The 12,826-nt window shown below is 36.8% G+C and overlaps 2 protein-coding genes across 2 annotated transcripts in view; one reads left to right on the forward strand and one right to left on the reverse strand.

Annotated features, from left to right (window-relative positions):
• LOC127409834 (frizzled-3-like) overlaps positions 1–8,762 on the reverse strand; it is a 31,589-nt gene extending 22,827 nt beyond the window's left edge. The window contains exons 1-2 of the mRNA XM_051644687.1: positions 8,476–8,762; positions 7,137–7,563 (exon numbers count right to left, since the gene is read on the reverse strand). Of these exons, the coding sequence (XP_051500647.1) occupies positions 7,137–7,331 (195 nt within the window). The 5' untranslated portion in view covers positions 7,332–7,563; positions 8,476–8,762. The remainder of the gene's footprint in view (positions 1–7,136; positions 7,564–8,475) is intronic.
• A 121-nt stretch (positions 8,763–8,883) lies between these two features.
• LOC127409836 (F-box only protein 16-like) overlaps positions 8,884–12,826 on the forward strand; it is a 4,062-nt gene continuing 119 nt past the window's right edge. Inside the window, exons 1-9 of the mRNA XM_051644689.1 lie at positions 8,884–8,998; positions 9,172–9,300; positions 9,471–9,506; positions 9,698–9,904; positions 10,771–10,935; positions 11,059–11,303; positions 11,638–11,737; positions 11,988–12,216; positions 12,354–12,826. The exon at positions 12,354–12,826 is cut by the window's right edge and continues 119 nt beyond it. Coding sequence (XP_051500649.1) covers positions 9,220–9,300; positions 9,471–9,506; positions 9,698–9,904; positions 10,771–10,935; positions 11,059–11,303; positions 11,638–11,737; positions 11,988–12,216; positions 12,354–12,382 — 1,092 coding nt within the window. The 5' untranslated portion in view covers positions 8,884–8,998; positions 9,172–9,219 and the 3' untranslated portion in view covers positions 12,383–12,826. The remainder of the gene's footprint in view (positions 8,999–9,171; positions 9,301–9,470; positions 9,507–9,697; positions 9,905–10,770; positions 10,936–11,058; positions 11,304–11,637; positions 11,738–11,987; positions 12,217–12,353) is intronic.

A 12,826-nucleotide genomic window follows, 5' to 3' on the forward strand; every position in this document is an offset into this window, starting at 1 on the left:
TGTCCCGATAATTATATTTTGTATTTACTGCACTCGCAGAAGTATAACCAAGTGAAAAAAATACACTTATATATAAAATACACTAATATTTAAGATACATTCTCATAAAGCAAGTCTAAATATCTCATATGTTGCTTCTCAAGTAAATGCATCTTGTTTTAAGGATTTCTAGACAATTTTAAATGGAAAACAAGACAAAAACACTTGATAACAATAGGATTTTTTGCAGTGAATTTCTTTACTGAAATAAACTTAAAAAGTATGTTTTTCCCTTTAATTCAGTGAATGTCATTTAGAGGAATTTTTAAAAGATGATTTTGTCCTCTTTATTGTTAAAGCACGTTTAATACAACCTTTTAAGTCGGGGCACAAGCTGAATAATCGGTTAAGAGCTAATGATTAATTGTCACAATAATCGCCGAATAGTTGAATAATCGTTAGATTAATCGATTATCAAAATAATCGTTAGTTGCAGCCCAACTTGGTATAAGCATTATTAAAATATTGACAATTTTGTTGGTGTAACCTAATTTATCAGGTTAATTTAGTCAGATTAAAAAAATTTCACCTGAATAAAACCAGTTCATTTAGATGTAACCACATGAAGCAAAACATTTTTAGGTCACCCGACAAAATCTTTTTACAGTGTATAGCTACAGCTTGATATGCTAAATGTGAATGACTTACATTGCTGGATACTGAGAAAATAGAGCTTCACGCTTGTTGTTGTCTATGTACATTATGTGCAGCTTCTGCTATACTCCCTACAAAAGTTCTTACACCATTCTGAGCTCAATTGAGTGGACATACACTGGCTGTTAGGCAAGATAAAAATAAATTGAGTGCCCTTAGTTGGTGATCTTGTGAAAAACATTCTCATTATGGCTGTCATGCCACATTACATGCAATGATGTATGATCTGATGATCTTGAATGTGTGTATCTGTGCCACTGCTGTCCTGAGGACAAACATACACTTTGTACACAGCAATATCCATTAAAGTGCTCAAGGGCTTTGCTGAATATTATTTAGGATATTCAAAACATGCAGAAATGGTAAACACAGAAAACAGAAGAGGCACAATAATTGTTTCTTTCTGATCGGGCAGAGAGCATACTGTATGATAAATCGGTGTGTCATCGGAGGGAACTACTACATGAGGGCATCCAAATGCTCCATACAGCTGGCATGCCATTGCATATAGACAATCTCTATGGTGTATATGGATGCACTTTATATATTCAGAGATTTTAAACCTTAATCCTCAGAAGCAATTATAGAGAATAACCCTGGTCAGGTCTTTCATGATATGGTTCATATTTTGGTTGAATCTGTGTCTGTCACATACTGTATATAGGGCATCAATATAGTCGGAAACACAGATTACTGAGTTTACTTTAGAAGCAGCTGCCACAGGTTTGGGACTGCTGTCTTCACAGCTTGCCACTAATGAAAGATTCATGTATACCCTCAATTCAATTAAAGCTTTCTCTATTTCTTTCTTTTAAAGCACTAATTTCATTCAATTCTCCAAGCAAACACATATGTAACTACTGTGTTTTTTTTAATGAATTGATTAAGTCTATTTTAAAATCGTGTTTAGCAGAACAGATTCAGATCTTTTAGTATGTTTAATGATACAGATGTGGGGGGGCCTGGGTAGCTCAGCGAGTATTGATGCTGACTACCACCCCTGGAATCACGAGTTGGAATCCAGGGCATGCTGAGTGACTCCAGCCGGGTCTCCTAAGCAACCAAATTGGCCCGGATGCTAGGGAGTGTAGAGTCAAAAGGGGTAATCTCCTCGTGGTCGTGATTAGGGGTTCTCGCTCTCAATGGGGCGCTTGGTAAATTGTGCGTGGATCGCGGAGAGTAGCATGAGCCTCCACGTGCTGTGAGGTTCCGCGGTGTCATGCACAGTGAGCCACGTGACAAGATGCGCGGATTGACGGTCTCAGAAGTGGAGACAACTGAGACTTGTCCTCCGCCACCCGGATTGAGGTGAGTAACTGTGCCACCACGAGGACCTACTAAGTAGTGGGAATTGGGCATTTCAAATTGGGAGAAAAGGGGATAAAAAAATAAATAAAAAAATACAGATGTGGGATTCTCATTTTTTTTTTTTTTTGCTATTAATGCTGGAGAATTTAAAAGAATGTTCCGAATTCAATACAAGTAAAGCTCAATCAACAGCATTTGTGGCATAATGTTGTTGATTACCACAAAAAAAAAAAAAAAACTTTGACTCAACCTTTGTTTATTTACAAATAATTACAGTTACAATGGAAGTGAATGGGGCCAGTCCATAAATGTTAAAACACATACTGTTTCAAAAGGAAAACCATAAGATTTTATAGCTAATGTGTTAACATGATATTAGTATGATAGAATCACTATATATTTTTTTTTAAATAAACCAGGGACGAGTTTAAATAATTTTGTCATAATCAGCATAATGCTACAAATGCTGTCGATTGAGCTTAACTTGTATTGATCTCAGAACATTCCTTTAATACTGACCTATTGATTTAATTTACACACAGGTCAAAAGTTTAGACACACCAACTAATTAATTATTTTGTAATTTTTTCAACATTTTAGAATAATAGTTCTAAAAAGTTGTAAATCCCACCCTTTACCTAGATTATAGTTTTGCACACTCCCAACCAACTACAATTAGCTATCCACCTGGAATTCTTGTGAAACGGTATTAAAGAACCACATCCTTACCATGCTGGGTACTTGTTGGCTGCTTCACTATTCAGTTTAAAAAAAAATAAAAATGTAAGTTTTGTAAAGACTTTCATACTTAGGGACAATTTATATTTGTCTACACAGCTCATTTCAAGCATTTAAGCATAAGCCTTTAGATTAAAATGTGAGATGTGTCCAAACTTTTGCCAGTGTATTAGACTGGTAGAGTATTTTCAAGTTGAGTTCAGCAGTTTGGATCTTTTAGTATGTTTGATGATACAGATGTGGGATTCCCCTATTTTTTTATTAATTCTAATGAATTTAATACTGTATCTATTTGTCTGAAATAGACAAATGGAAAAACAAGCAGGCAAACAAAAGACATTTTAAGTCACCTAACCTGACCATTTGAATGTGTTCATTCATAAGTAAATACATTTTCTACCTCCCTCTGTCCATAAATCTAGAGTACATACGCCTTTCTCTGTGCACTCCCAGTGCTCTTTGATAAGGAATGTGCTTTTTCAAGATTTTAAGACATGAAAACCACATTAACAATATTTGTTATTTACATCATCTTTCTTTCTGAATTCTTCTTTTCTTCCAGTCACTATTAAATTCTTAAGGCAACATTCACTTCACAGCATTCAACATCACTACCATGGCAACCAGTGATGCATAAACGGCCGGGGTTTAAGAGAGGGGTCTAATGGAGAGAGGTCAGAGTGCGAGTGACGACCACCTCCTGAGAGAGAAAACCGGCTCTTTTGTTGCAATACAATTGGGATCCGTTTCCCCAGCAACTGCAGTACCTTGCGTGGGGGAGGGATGAAAAAGAGAGGAGGGAATGGAGAGAAACAGACAGAAAAGAAAAGGGACAAAGAAGATGATATGGATGGGAAATAATGGTCAACCATGCCATTCCAATAATATAGTGTTTAAGCATTAATAAATGGTCATAAATGTTTATGTTAAAATCAATCATCTTCATTTTAAAGAATAAGCAGTCCCATTCAACACTTTTGTATTTAAAATAATATCCTTTTACACGTTGTTTTTTAAATGGCCAATATCTAGAAAGCAAAGGCTACAGATACAAAATTCAAATTTTGCACAATATTTACTCAAAATTCATTAGAAGATATTTGAAAACAGAACACTTGCACTACCCATTGACATGGCTGTCTGTATTATGAGACTAACATTAGGTGGAATGACCACTTCTTTTAATCATCCTTTCTCAAAATGGCTAAATATCCAAAATTAATTGACCTGGTCCATATATCGATTAGTATATCACTAATACTGAGAACACATTCCTTCAGGAAACCTGACAATTTTGTCTCCTGTCATTCTCAAATGTTATAATTATTGTAATGTAATACAAATACTAAGTTATTAAAATCTGAAAAAATAGCCTTATATGATTTAAATGTTAAATTTGAGTTTGATTCGAGTTGCCAGATTACATGACCACTGCTGAATGCCCCTAACCATCACGCTGTGGTAAAAATAACACAAGGACAAGGTCAAGCATCTTTGCAGGTTTGGAAAACAGGGAAGGAAGTTTAAAATAACTAGATATCAAACTACATCAATCAGTGCACCTGAAATGCTGAATATATATTGTTAGATTGACCAAGCATCCTCTTTGCTTGCAAATTTCAAATCCTTTTTGAATCTTCCCATATACAACCACACCAATCCCAGAAACCCATCCCTTAAGGCAACTGTCCCAATTTACAAATGGGGTTATCCAGAGTTCAGAACGAGATGGTGCAACTGTCCTACAGTGTTTTTGAATCTGAAAGCAAGGACATTTAATCTGCCCCTTATAATGCCCAAAATAAATAAATGGTTGGCAGTTGCAACTGATGAAATGAAGGATTCAGTATTGTTTTCTTTTACTCGAGAGTAATTGAGTAGCAACTAAAGGATCACCTTGGCCCCACTTCTAGTCTGTTTGTAAAAGTAAAGGCTATTCATCACCAAAAATCATGGTTATTCAGCAGACTTCATTCCTATTTAAAATCATATGTCAATCTTCATTTGGAATCTGGAATCACGCCAAGAAAGAAGAGTAGCAACATGTAACATTGGAGTGCACAAGTTTTGCATTAACTGGAATTCTAAATACATAAATCCATATAATTCCATAGTAACTCTATTTAAAACTGCATAAGTTATTTTAGGCCACGTCCACACTAACAGGTTTTTGTTCAAAAATTGATTGATTTCACTATGTTTAAGCCTCTCATCCACACTACAATGGTGATTTCCGCCACCTAAAACCATTACCACATACTTTGGCATTCTTTGTCTTAAAGAATTGCAAATTATTTCATGTTACTTTTAACCATCCTTTCTCAAAATGGCCAAATATCCAAAATTAATTGGCCTGGTCCATATATCGATTAGTATATCACTAATACTGAGAGCAGATTCATCTGTGACAGTCAATCCGCACATCTTGTCACGTGGCTTGTTGAGCGTGTTACCGCGGAGACCTAGCACGTGTGGAGGCTCACACTATTCTCCGCGGCATCCACGCACAACTCACCACACGCCCCACCGAGGGCGAGAACGACAGTATAGCGAACACGAGGAGGTTAACCCAACGTCACTCTACCCATCCTAGCAACCGGGCCAATTGGTTGCTATGGAAACCTGACTAGATTCAAACTTGCGACTCCAGGTGTGGTAGTCAGCGTCTTTACTTGCTGAGCTACCCAGGCCCCCCATGCAATATGTTTTTAATACTATCTGTATATATCCACACCTATATACACACATACTCATTCTACTTTGCAAATCCTGTGTATAGCAACCCTCTCTACACATACTATTCTCTGTTTGCAAAATTATGTAAGTATATTATTCATGTAATTCAGTGTCTAGCTGTTCTGTAAACTCTGATTTCTGATGTAATTTGACCACAGTCAGTGGCATAGATTTAGTCCTTGTGAAATTCAAGAAAAATGTGCATTTGAATATATTTCTACACTGATCTTGTAATCCTTTGTGCAGTGCTAGGTTTAAAAGTATCATCACTTTGTGTGTGTGTGTGTGTTGGTTGTTACAGCGCAAAAGGTTTTGTAACTCCAAGCGGATGAGCAGATGGGTTCCCTACATGCGCTAAACTCTGTCCATTCATTTTTCCTCTCTTTTTTTATTTAGATTCTTCTTTAATTTCCTGTCCCATTTCTTCTCTATATTGAGGCAGGACAAGAGTAAATTAAAACCCTGTGACTGAGGACAGCAGGTTTTAGATAATGTTTACAGTGCTGTGTGTGTTCAACAGAGATCCACTGCCCACTGTAACAAGCTAATGCAGCTGCTCTCAGTTGGGCTCAGCAGAATATTGCGTCCCAGTAAAGAGGATTAACCAACAGCTAGAATCAATCCAGGCATTATGGCTGCAGATACAAAGATTATAGAGCAATCAAAATAAACAACATGCCCAGGCACCATTTAGTGCTCATAACATCAAGCACTGTAGCATACACTCTAGCAATTTGGTGTGATGCAACCTTGTTATATAAAAATGCAATAAGATACTACTTATTCAGTCATAGCCACATCCCAAAGAACTAGAGGTTGACCGATATATCGGTTTTACCGATAAATTGTTGCTTTTTGGAACTATCGGTTATTGGCAAATATGTCGATAGTTTTTTATTTCTCATTTCTTTATTCCTCATAAATAAACCTCATCTGGTGAAATTATAGGCTATAAAAAGCTTAATTACTTAAATACATATAGAGAATTGTAACAGAGCCAAGTCTCTGTCATTTTTATTAAAAAAAAAGTCACCCGTGTATTTCAGGCTTGTTTATAGTTAAAAGTCGTAAGTTATGAACCAAATCTTAATTTTCTGATTATTATTGCAATTTTGGGTGCGTAATAAATTGCATTGGGGATTTTATTCATTTTGGACTCTTGTAGCTTCAATGTACTGTATGTGCCCTTCATAGTATGGACAGACTAAGAACTCAAAATTGATCATTCTATCGGCCGATTAGTCGGTTATCGACCTTTTCCACCACCATAGTTATCTGTATCAGCAAAATCCACTCTCTGTCAACCTCTACAAAGAACACCCAAAATTGTTTACAACAGCAGAATGCTTCAGAAACAAAGACTTGGGAAACAGTACCATAGGTCAGATTAAATGATAATTTCCCTTTAAACATTTTTGTAATGTGATCTGAATGTTCTGTTCTGCAAGGCACAAGAAAGAACTGGGTCAAATCTAAACCAACAAATCTTTGATGCCGTTGGTCCATACAGTTGTGTTTGTTTTGTAACAACACATTTAAACATTATTAGCATTTAGTTTTTTTTTTTGCAGGGAAAATAAAAAAGGGAAATTAAAGTAGTTCAGGGCAAAGGGGGTGCCATTAAAACTGTCATGTTTCACTATTTAGGAAAGACACTTTACCTCCATTGCGAGAGCAGCGGTCTGCTGATCATAGTGATTTAGAAGGTTGGGCATGAAGGTGGTATTGTAGGAGAGGCCCTGGCACATCCTTAATGTGATAGGTTCACAGGTGAACATGCTATGGCTTTCAGTAGCTTCCATATTTATTGCCATGCATGTAGTCAGTGTGGACATTAGAACCCAAAGGAGATCCATGTTTGGTAGTTCACTCCAGAGCAAGGCTGGCAGTATCCGCTGTTTCTTGCAATTGACAGATGTGTATCAGGAAAATCTGAGTTCCTCCATTTCCTCATAAATTATCTGTTGCTTGACAAACGTGGGCATGCTTCTCCATTTTGCAGGGTCATTCTAGATCCAGGTCTAGATTCTAGATGCACATCCATCATTTCTGGGTTTCAGATTTTGTAACGTTATGTCAACATTTCATCTGTGGGTGACAGAACATAAATTGTCAGATCTGAGATGAGCAGACTAACATTAATTTTTCATGAGTGGGCTGACAGTTAATTCAAATTTCCAGGAGATTTCTCAGACCGTGGGAAATATTTTCAAAGTGAACAACTGCACAATCAAAAGTGCACATTATAGTGGCAATAACAACATAAAAAAGATGCTTTATAAGTTGTTTACTTAAGGGACCAGAAAAACTTAAATGTAGCCTATCAATGTACTTATTTAGTATACAAAAGGAAAAAGCACAACAGAATGCATAGAATGGACCACAGAACAGAGTTTTTAACGAAATCCTCTATTTGGATTTAATGACATGCAAACGTTAAGCAACGTGCACATACATTTACGGATTTGACGGTTATTGCAAAAACACCTTGCACTTCCAATATATCTAATAAAGTATTATTTAATAACTACAAATAAACAATAGGCTACATAGTCTATTATTTAATAGAAAATCAGTCGCGTGTGGCCGCGGTAAAAATATAAATAAAAACGGCGACTTAGCGAAACTTTGACACAACACCGGCATAATGCAGAACGGGGATTTTACAAGAAAAAATAACATGTGCTAAAATTATTGTTTAACTTAAATGATTTTGTACGTTCTTTTTTAACTATCGCAAAACAGCGCGCGTTCGTCAAAATAAAGACGAACAAATATAACGCTTTACTAACTGATGGGATATACATTGGGAACCGTGTAGACGCTGCGGTGTAATGGGACTACCTTCAAAATAGCTATTTGATTTAATAAGTGTATTACTCTTATTTTTTATTCTGTTTCCGAAACATGCTTCTAGGCAAAAAAACAAACAAACAAAAAAAAACACACATATATATATATATATATATATATATATATATATATATATATCATTCTTACCTCTCTGAGGTAGATCATTCACGTGCTGGACCCCACTCTGCTGCTCCTCTAACAATAAGATCCCTGTGTGTCCCTTTCGGACAGGTTTGGAAAATTTGTCCGGGCGCGTGCAATTGGCGGTGACGCGCAGACGAATTTTGCTCTAGCTTCACTCAATACAAAAGCACATTATAACATCTTACGTCACTGGAATGAGCGCGAAAGAACACATCCAGTACTTGCGCCAAGAATGGCTTGATTTTATCCACAAATATTATCACCGCAATGGCCGTTTGGAGAGAAGCACGTCACCTCACTATCATGAAATGAAGTTGGCGCTGTTGATTTGTGGTTGCCAGGAACAAGGGGCGGTGTATTTGGAAAGAGGCGGGACAGAGTGAGGAGGGAGTGTGATTGCTATGGAGACTGGTAAACTGTGCTTTACAGGAAGTCACAAAAACCATCAATACCGCATCAGTAAGGAGCAAAAAATGGTCGTGTGACGAGACTATCATGATTATTCGATTTGGCCTGGCTGCAGATGGTAATTTTGTTGTTTCCTATTTTAAACAACCTACTGTAATGTGCTTTTGTAATGTTTATGTTTCCTTTTATTGTTGCAAATGTGGAAATTACTGCACAGCACATCTGTTTGTCAGACCGTTAATGTTGGTGATCTTGATTTTGTGGTACCTAATGTGGTTGAGTTTTCCACAGGTATGATTTGATGGAGCTGAATCTTAAATGTCTGAACTTTATTGAAAGATGCCCCAAGCTCCCAGCTCTAAAATGCAGACCACACTAAGTACATGGACACCTCTAAATCATCAGCTCTCCAATGTTCATGTATGTGCACCAGTCACTATGCAAACCATATTGCATGTGGTCTTTTCCTTTGTTTACCATCTAACAATTGCCGTTTCAATGGGATAACACAGAGTTCAAGTTTTTATAGTTTTCAATAACAGTAACATAAATATGTAGTGAAGGCGAATTATGTGCATTAATTCATGCAGGTTTTTGAAGAGAGAAGAAATCTGATTGGAAAGTGGGTAAGGTGGACAGTTTCTCCAAATAAACTTCTCTTGGTATTTGTATTGACATCCTAATCTTAACATGTGCAGATTGTCATGTTTCATCATGACTGCACATTTGTCTCTTATTTCTCCTATTTCATTTGCTTTGATTCACAATTTCCTGTTGGTCTTGATGGTAGCACAATTCCTCTCCCTCTCTGCCCCAGTTTGAGAAGTGGACAGATAGCCAGCGAAAGCAGGTGCTGCAAGACTTTTTCTCCAGATGTTCGATTAGCCAGCTGAAATATCTCAGACAGACTCTGTGCAACTTGGTTCCAGAAGAAGCTCTAGACTTCACTAGTGCCCTTCCCAGGGTCATATCCCTGTATATATTTTCCTTCCTGGACCCCCGAAGCCTATGTAGGTGTGCACAGGTATGTGTAACACATGAACATTGATCAATTCACCAGTAAATTAGTGAACATTATTAGCATTGCAGGATCCGTGTGAGTTTCAATGGCATGCATTAAATGCAGTGTTCTGCTTGCACAAAAAATAGTTATTTTGCTGAACTTGATTCAATCGTTGGTCCATGTTTGAAATGAATTTTCTTAACTTAAAATGACTATGTAATCTCAACACAAACACTTTGAAAGAACCTAGTTGAATTGGGTAAACCCAACAAAATTAGATGTGTCAGTGTAACAAATAAATCTCTTAATTTTTTATGTACTAACTAATGAAAGTTAATGTTAGCATGCTAAATACATGCTGGTTGGAAGCACTACAGAGTGTGGTTTAGTAACTGTGCTATGGCTAGCACAGAATTTGCTCAAAACATTAAGCAATCAATTTCATGTGCGACATCTACCTGTCTTCATAATTAGCTAATGTAACATAACAGAAACTCTTCTAAATGTCAACATAACAAAACATTAAACACCAACAAGTATCCCCCTTTATAGTCATCTTGCTCAAAAACACGTAAAATAACACTTAATTTTAACATTTACTCTCCCTATTAAATCCCATGCAAAGCATGCTGGGAAATGGAAATCCTCTGCCCAGTTTCATCAATGTTACATTAGCACTACAAAATTATTCATGTAGTCCCAACTCAAATGGATTAAGTAAACTCTATATAAATGGATAGAATGCAATGAAATCAAGCTGTGACAATTTTTAGAATTGTGTTGCTTGGTTAGTTCATTTTAATTAAGTAAACTGTACAAGCAGCATGTAGGCCTATGCCACACATATGTATAATTATGCCAAAGTACTAGTTTATCTTTAATTGCAGGTGAGTTGGCATTGGAAAAACCTTGTGGAGCTTGACCAGCTCTGGATGCCTAAATGTCTGAAACTAGGATGGTGCATAACTTTTGCTCCCACACCATTTGAGCAAGGCGTATGGAAGAGGCAGTATATAGAGACAGTGCAGGAGCTTCATATTAGCAGGCCCAAGGTAAGACAATGCTATTAAAAGGTTGGGTCAAGGTAACCCTTAATGTTTTAGGTGTCAGTGTTACCCCAAGTCACAATCTGTAATTGGTGTTTTGTTCTGTCACATATCACTGTTTTTGATTAGATGCCTACAAAGGAGTTTTTAATTATCCCTGAGGTGAAAGTAATTGGCAGTGAAACGGAGGGGTCACTTCCTGTGACTGGGAAGTTTAGCCTCTCAAATCAGAATGGAAAGAGTAAAGATGGGAATAGCTTGGTGAAATTAGCCAAAGGACTTCTGCCATGGAGAGATTCGGACAGGCATCCCACTGACACAATACGCTTTAACTACTTAGATAACCTCGACCCAGCTGAGCAAGCAAGAAAAGCGTAAGTCAATGGCTTCAATTAATCAATTTGACCTATTTTATCTAGCATGCATACACATAAATACATATATACTGTATTTGAGTGGATGTATTTAGTGAGATAAAATAAAAACATCATAAAACTGGATGTGACCCATTATCATGTATTCTGCACTACTAATAAATAAGAATAAATTATTCCTCCCATATATTAAATAAAGTATTATCAAATTCTATTAACTATATTTATATTGTAGGTAAACATCTGTTTGCACAGGTAAATGTGTCTGTGTGACCGTTTAACAATGTTTAGCTCAACTACTGCACAAAATCCAAAGCCATCTTTTTCTCTGCAGATTCATAAAGGGAAGAAGTAATTCCAATACAACAAGACAAGAAAATTCAAAAAAAGAACCATCTCACTCAACATACAAGCTGCGCAAGGCCAAATCTTTGGTAAGCCAGTATAATTGTCATGTGACTGCTCTGTTGATTCTCATACAAATCAGCAGCAACATGCAAAGAATTCTCCATAGACTACATAACCAAGAGGCATCATGCATACTAAACAGACGGTACAGTACATGGAATATCACGGAAATGTGCTGAATAGAGGGAAAGGAGGGCACTGTGTTGCTAGGAGAAGAAAACAGACTTAAAATAAATGAAGTTAGAAATTAAGGCTTTAATTTGTGTACTTTTCCAGATGTTTTTGTCCTTGGATCTCAGTGCAGCAGGTAAGCAAAGACATAACAGGCCACAATGGGCAACACAGACTTTAGAAGCGCTTTCAGCAAACAAGGACTCCATAAAGAGACTTGCCCAGACCTCCCAAAGGAATGCAGGGATACGTCCGGGTCCAGTAAGGCCTTCAGTGCCCAGATTGAGTAAGGTGGGGCTCCGTGCATCAATGAGATCCCATCGAAGCACACCAAGTAAGATGCTTTTGTGTCAATCAAGTCAACCTGACAAGAATGTCAAATAGTCTCTGGGCCTATGGGGAAATAATGGAATATTTGCATTTAATTAATGAAACTATAGAGTGTAACAAATAAACATTACTTTGTTTCAGCGGTGTCTCTTTTTGAAGGACAACCATGAAGGACACCAACGTATCAGGGATCTATTCTGGATACACAAGGCCACCTTCTGGATGATGTTGGAATAGAAAAACGAACAACTTCACAATTAAATTAATACTAAATGATTAAGTGATTGCAGCAAACAAAATACAAAAATAACACGTTTTATTTATTGTAAAAAATATATATATACAATAGTAAAAATAACATAGTAAAATAGTTATTGCTTATTATGTATTTCCTTAATTATGTCATGATTTCTTCCCCTGTGTTTCCTTCTTCCCCTGAGTCCCTTGTATTCTTTAAAGGCCACTAGATGTCCCCGTTTGCTCAGTATGTCTCCCACTAGTGAGTAGGACACGTGAGCTACTGTTGTAGTTTTTCTGTTTTATTTACTTAGTGAATGAATGATTAAAAATTAATTGTTGTATTATCTGAAGAATGATCAGCTTGCTTTCTTGAT

Source organism: Myxocyprinus asiaticus, chromosome 19, assembly GCF_019703515.2.
Source record: "Myxocyprinus asiaticus isolate MX2 ecotype Aquarium Trade chromosome 19, UBuf_Myxa_2, whole genome shotgun sequence".
Lineage (NCBI taxonomy): Eukaryota > Metazoa > Chordata > Actinopteri > Cypriniformes > Catostomidae > Myxocyprinus > Myxocyprinus asiaticus.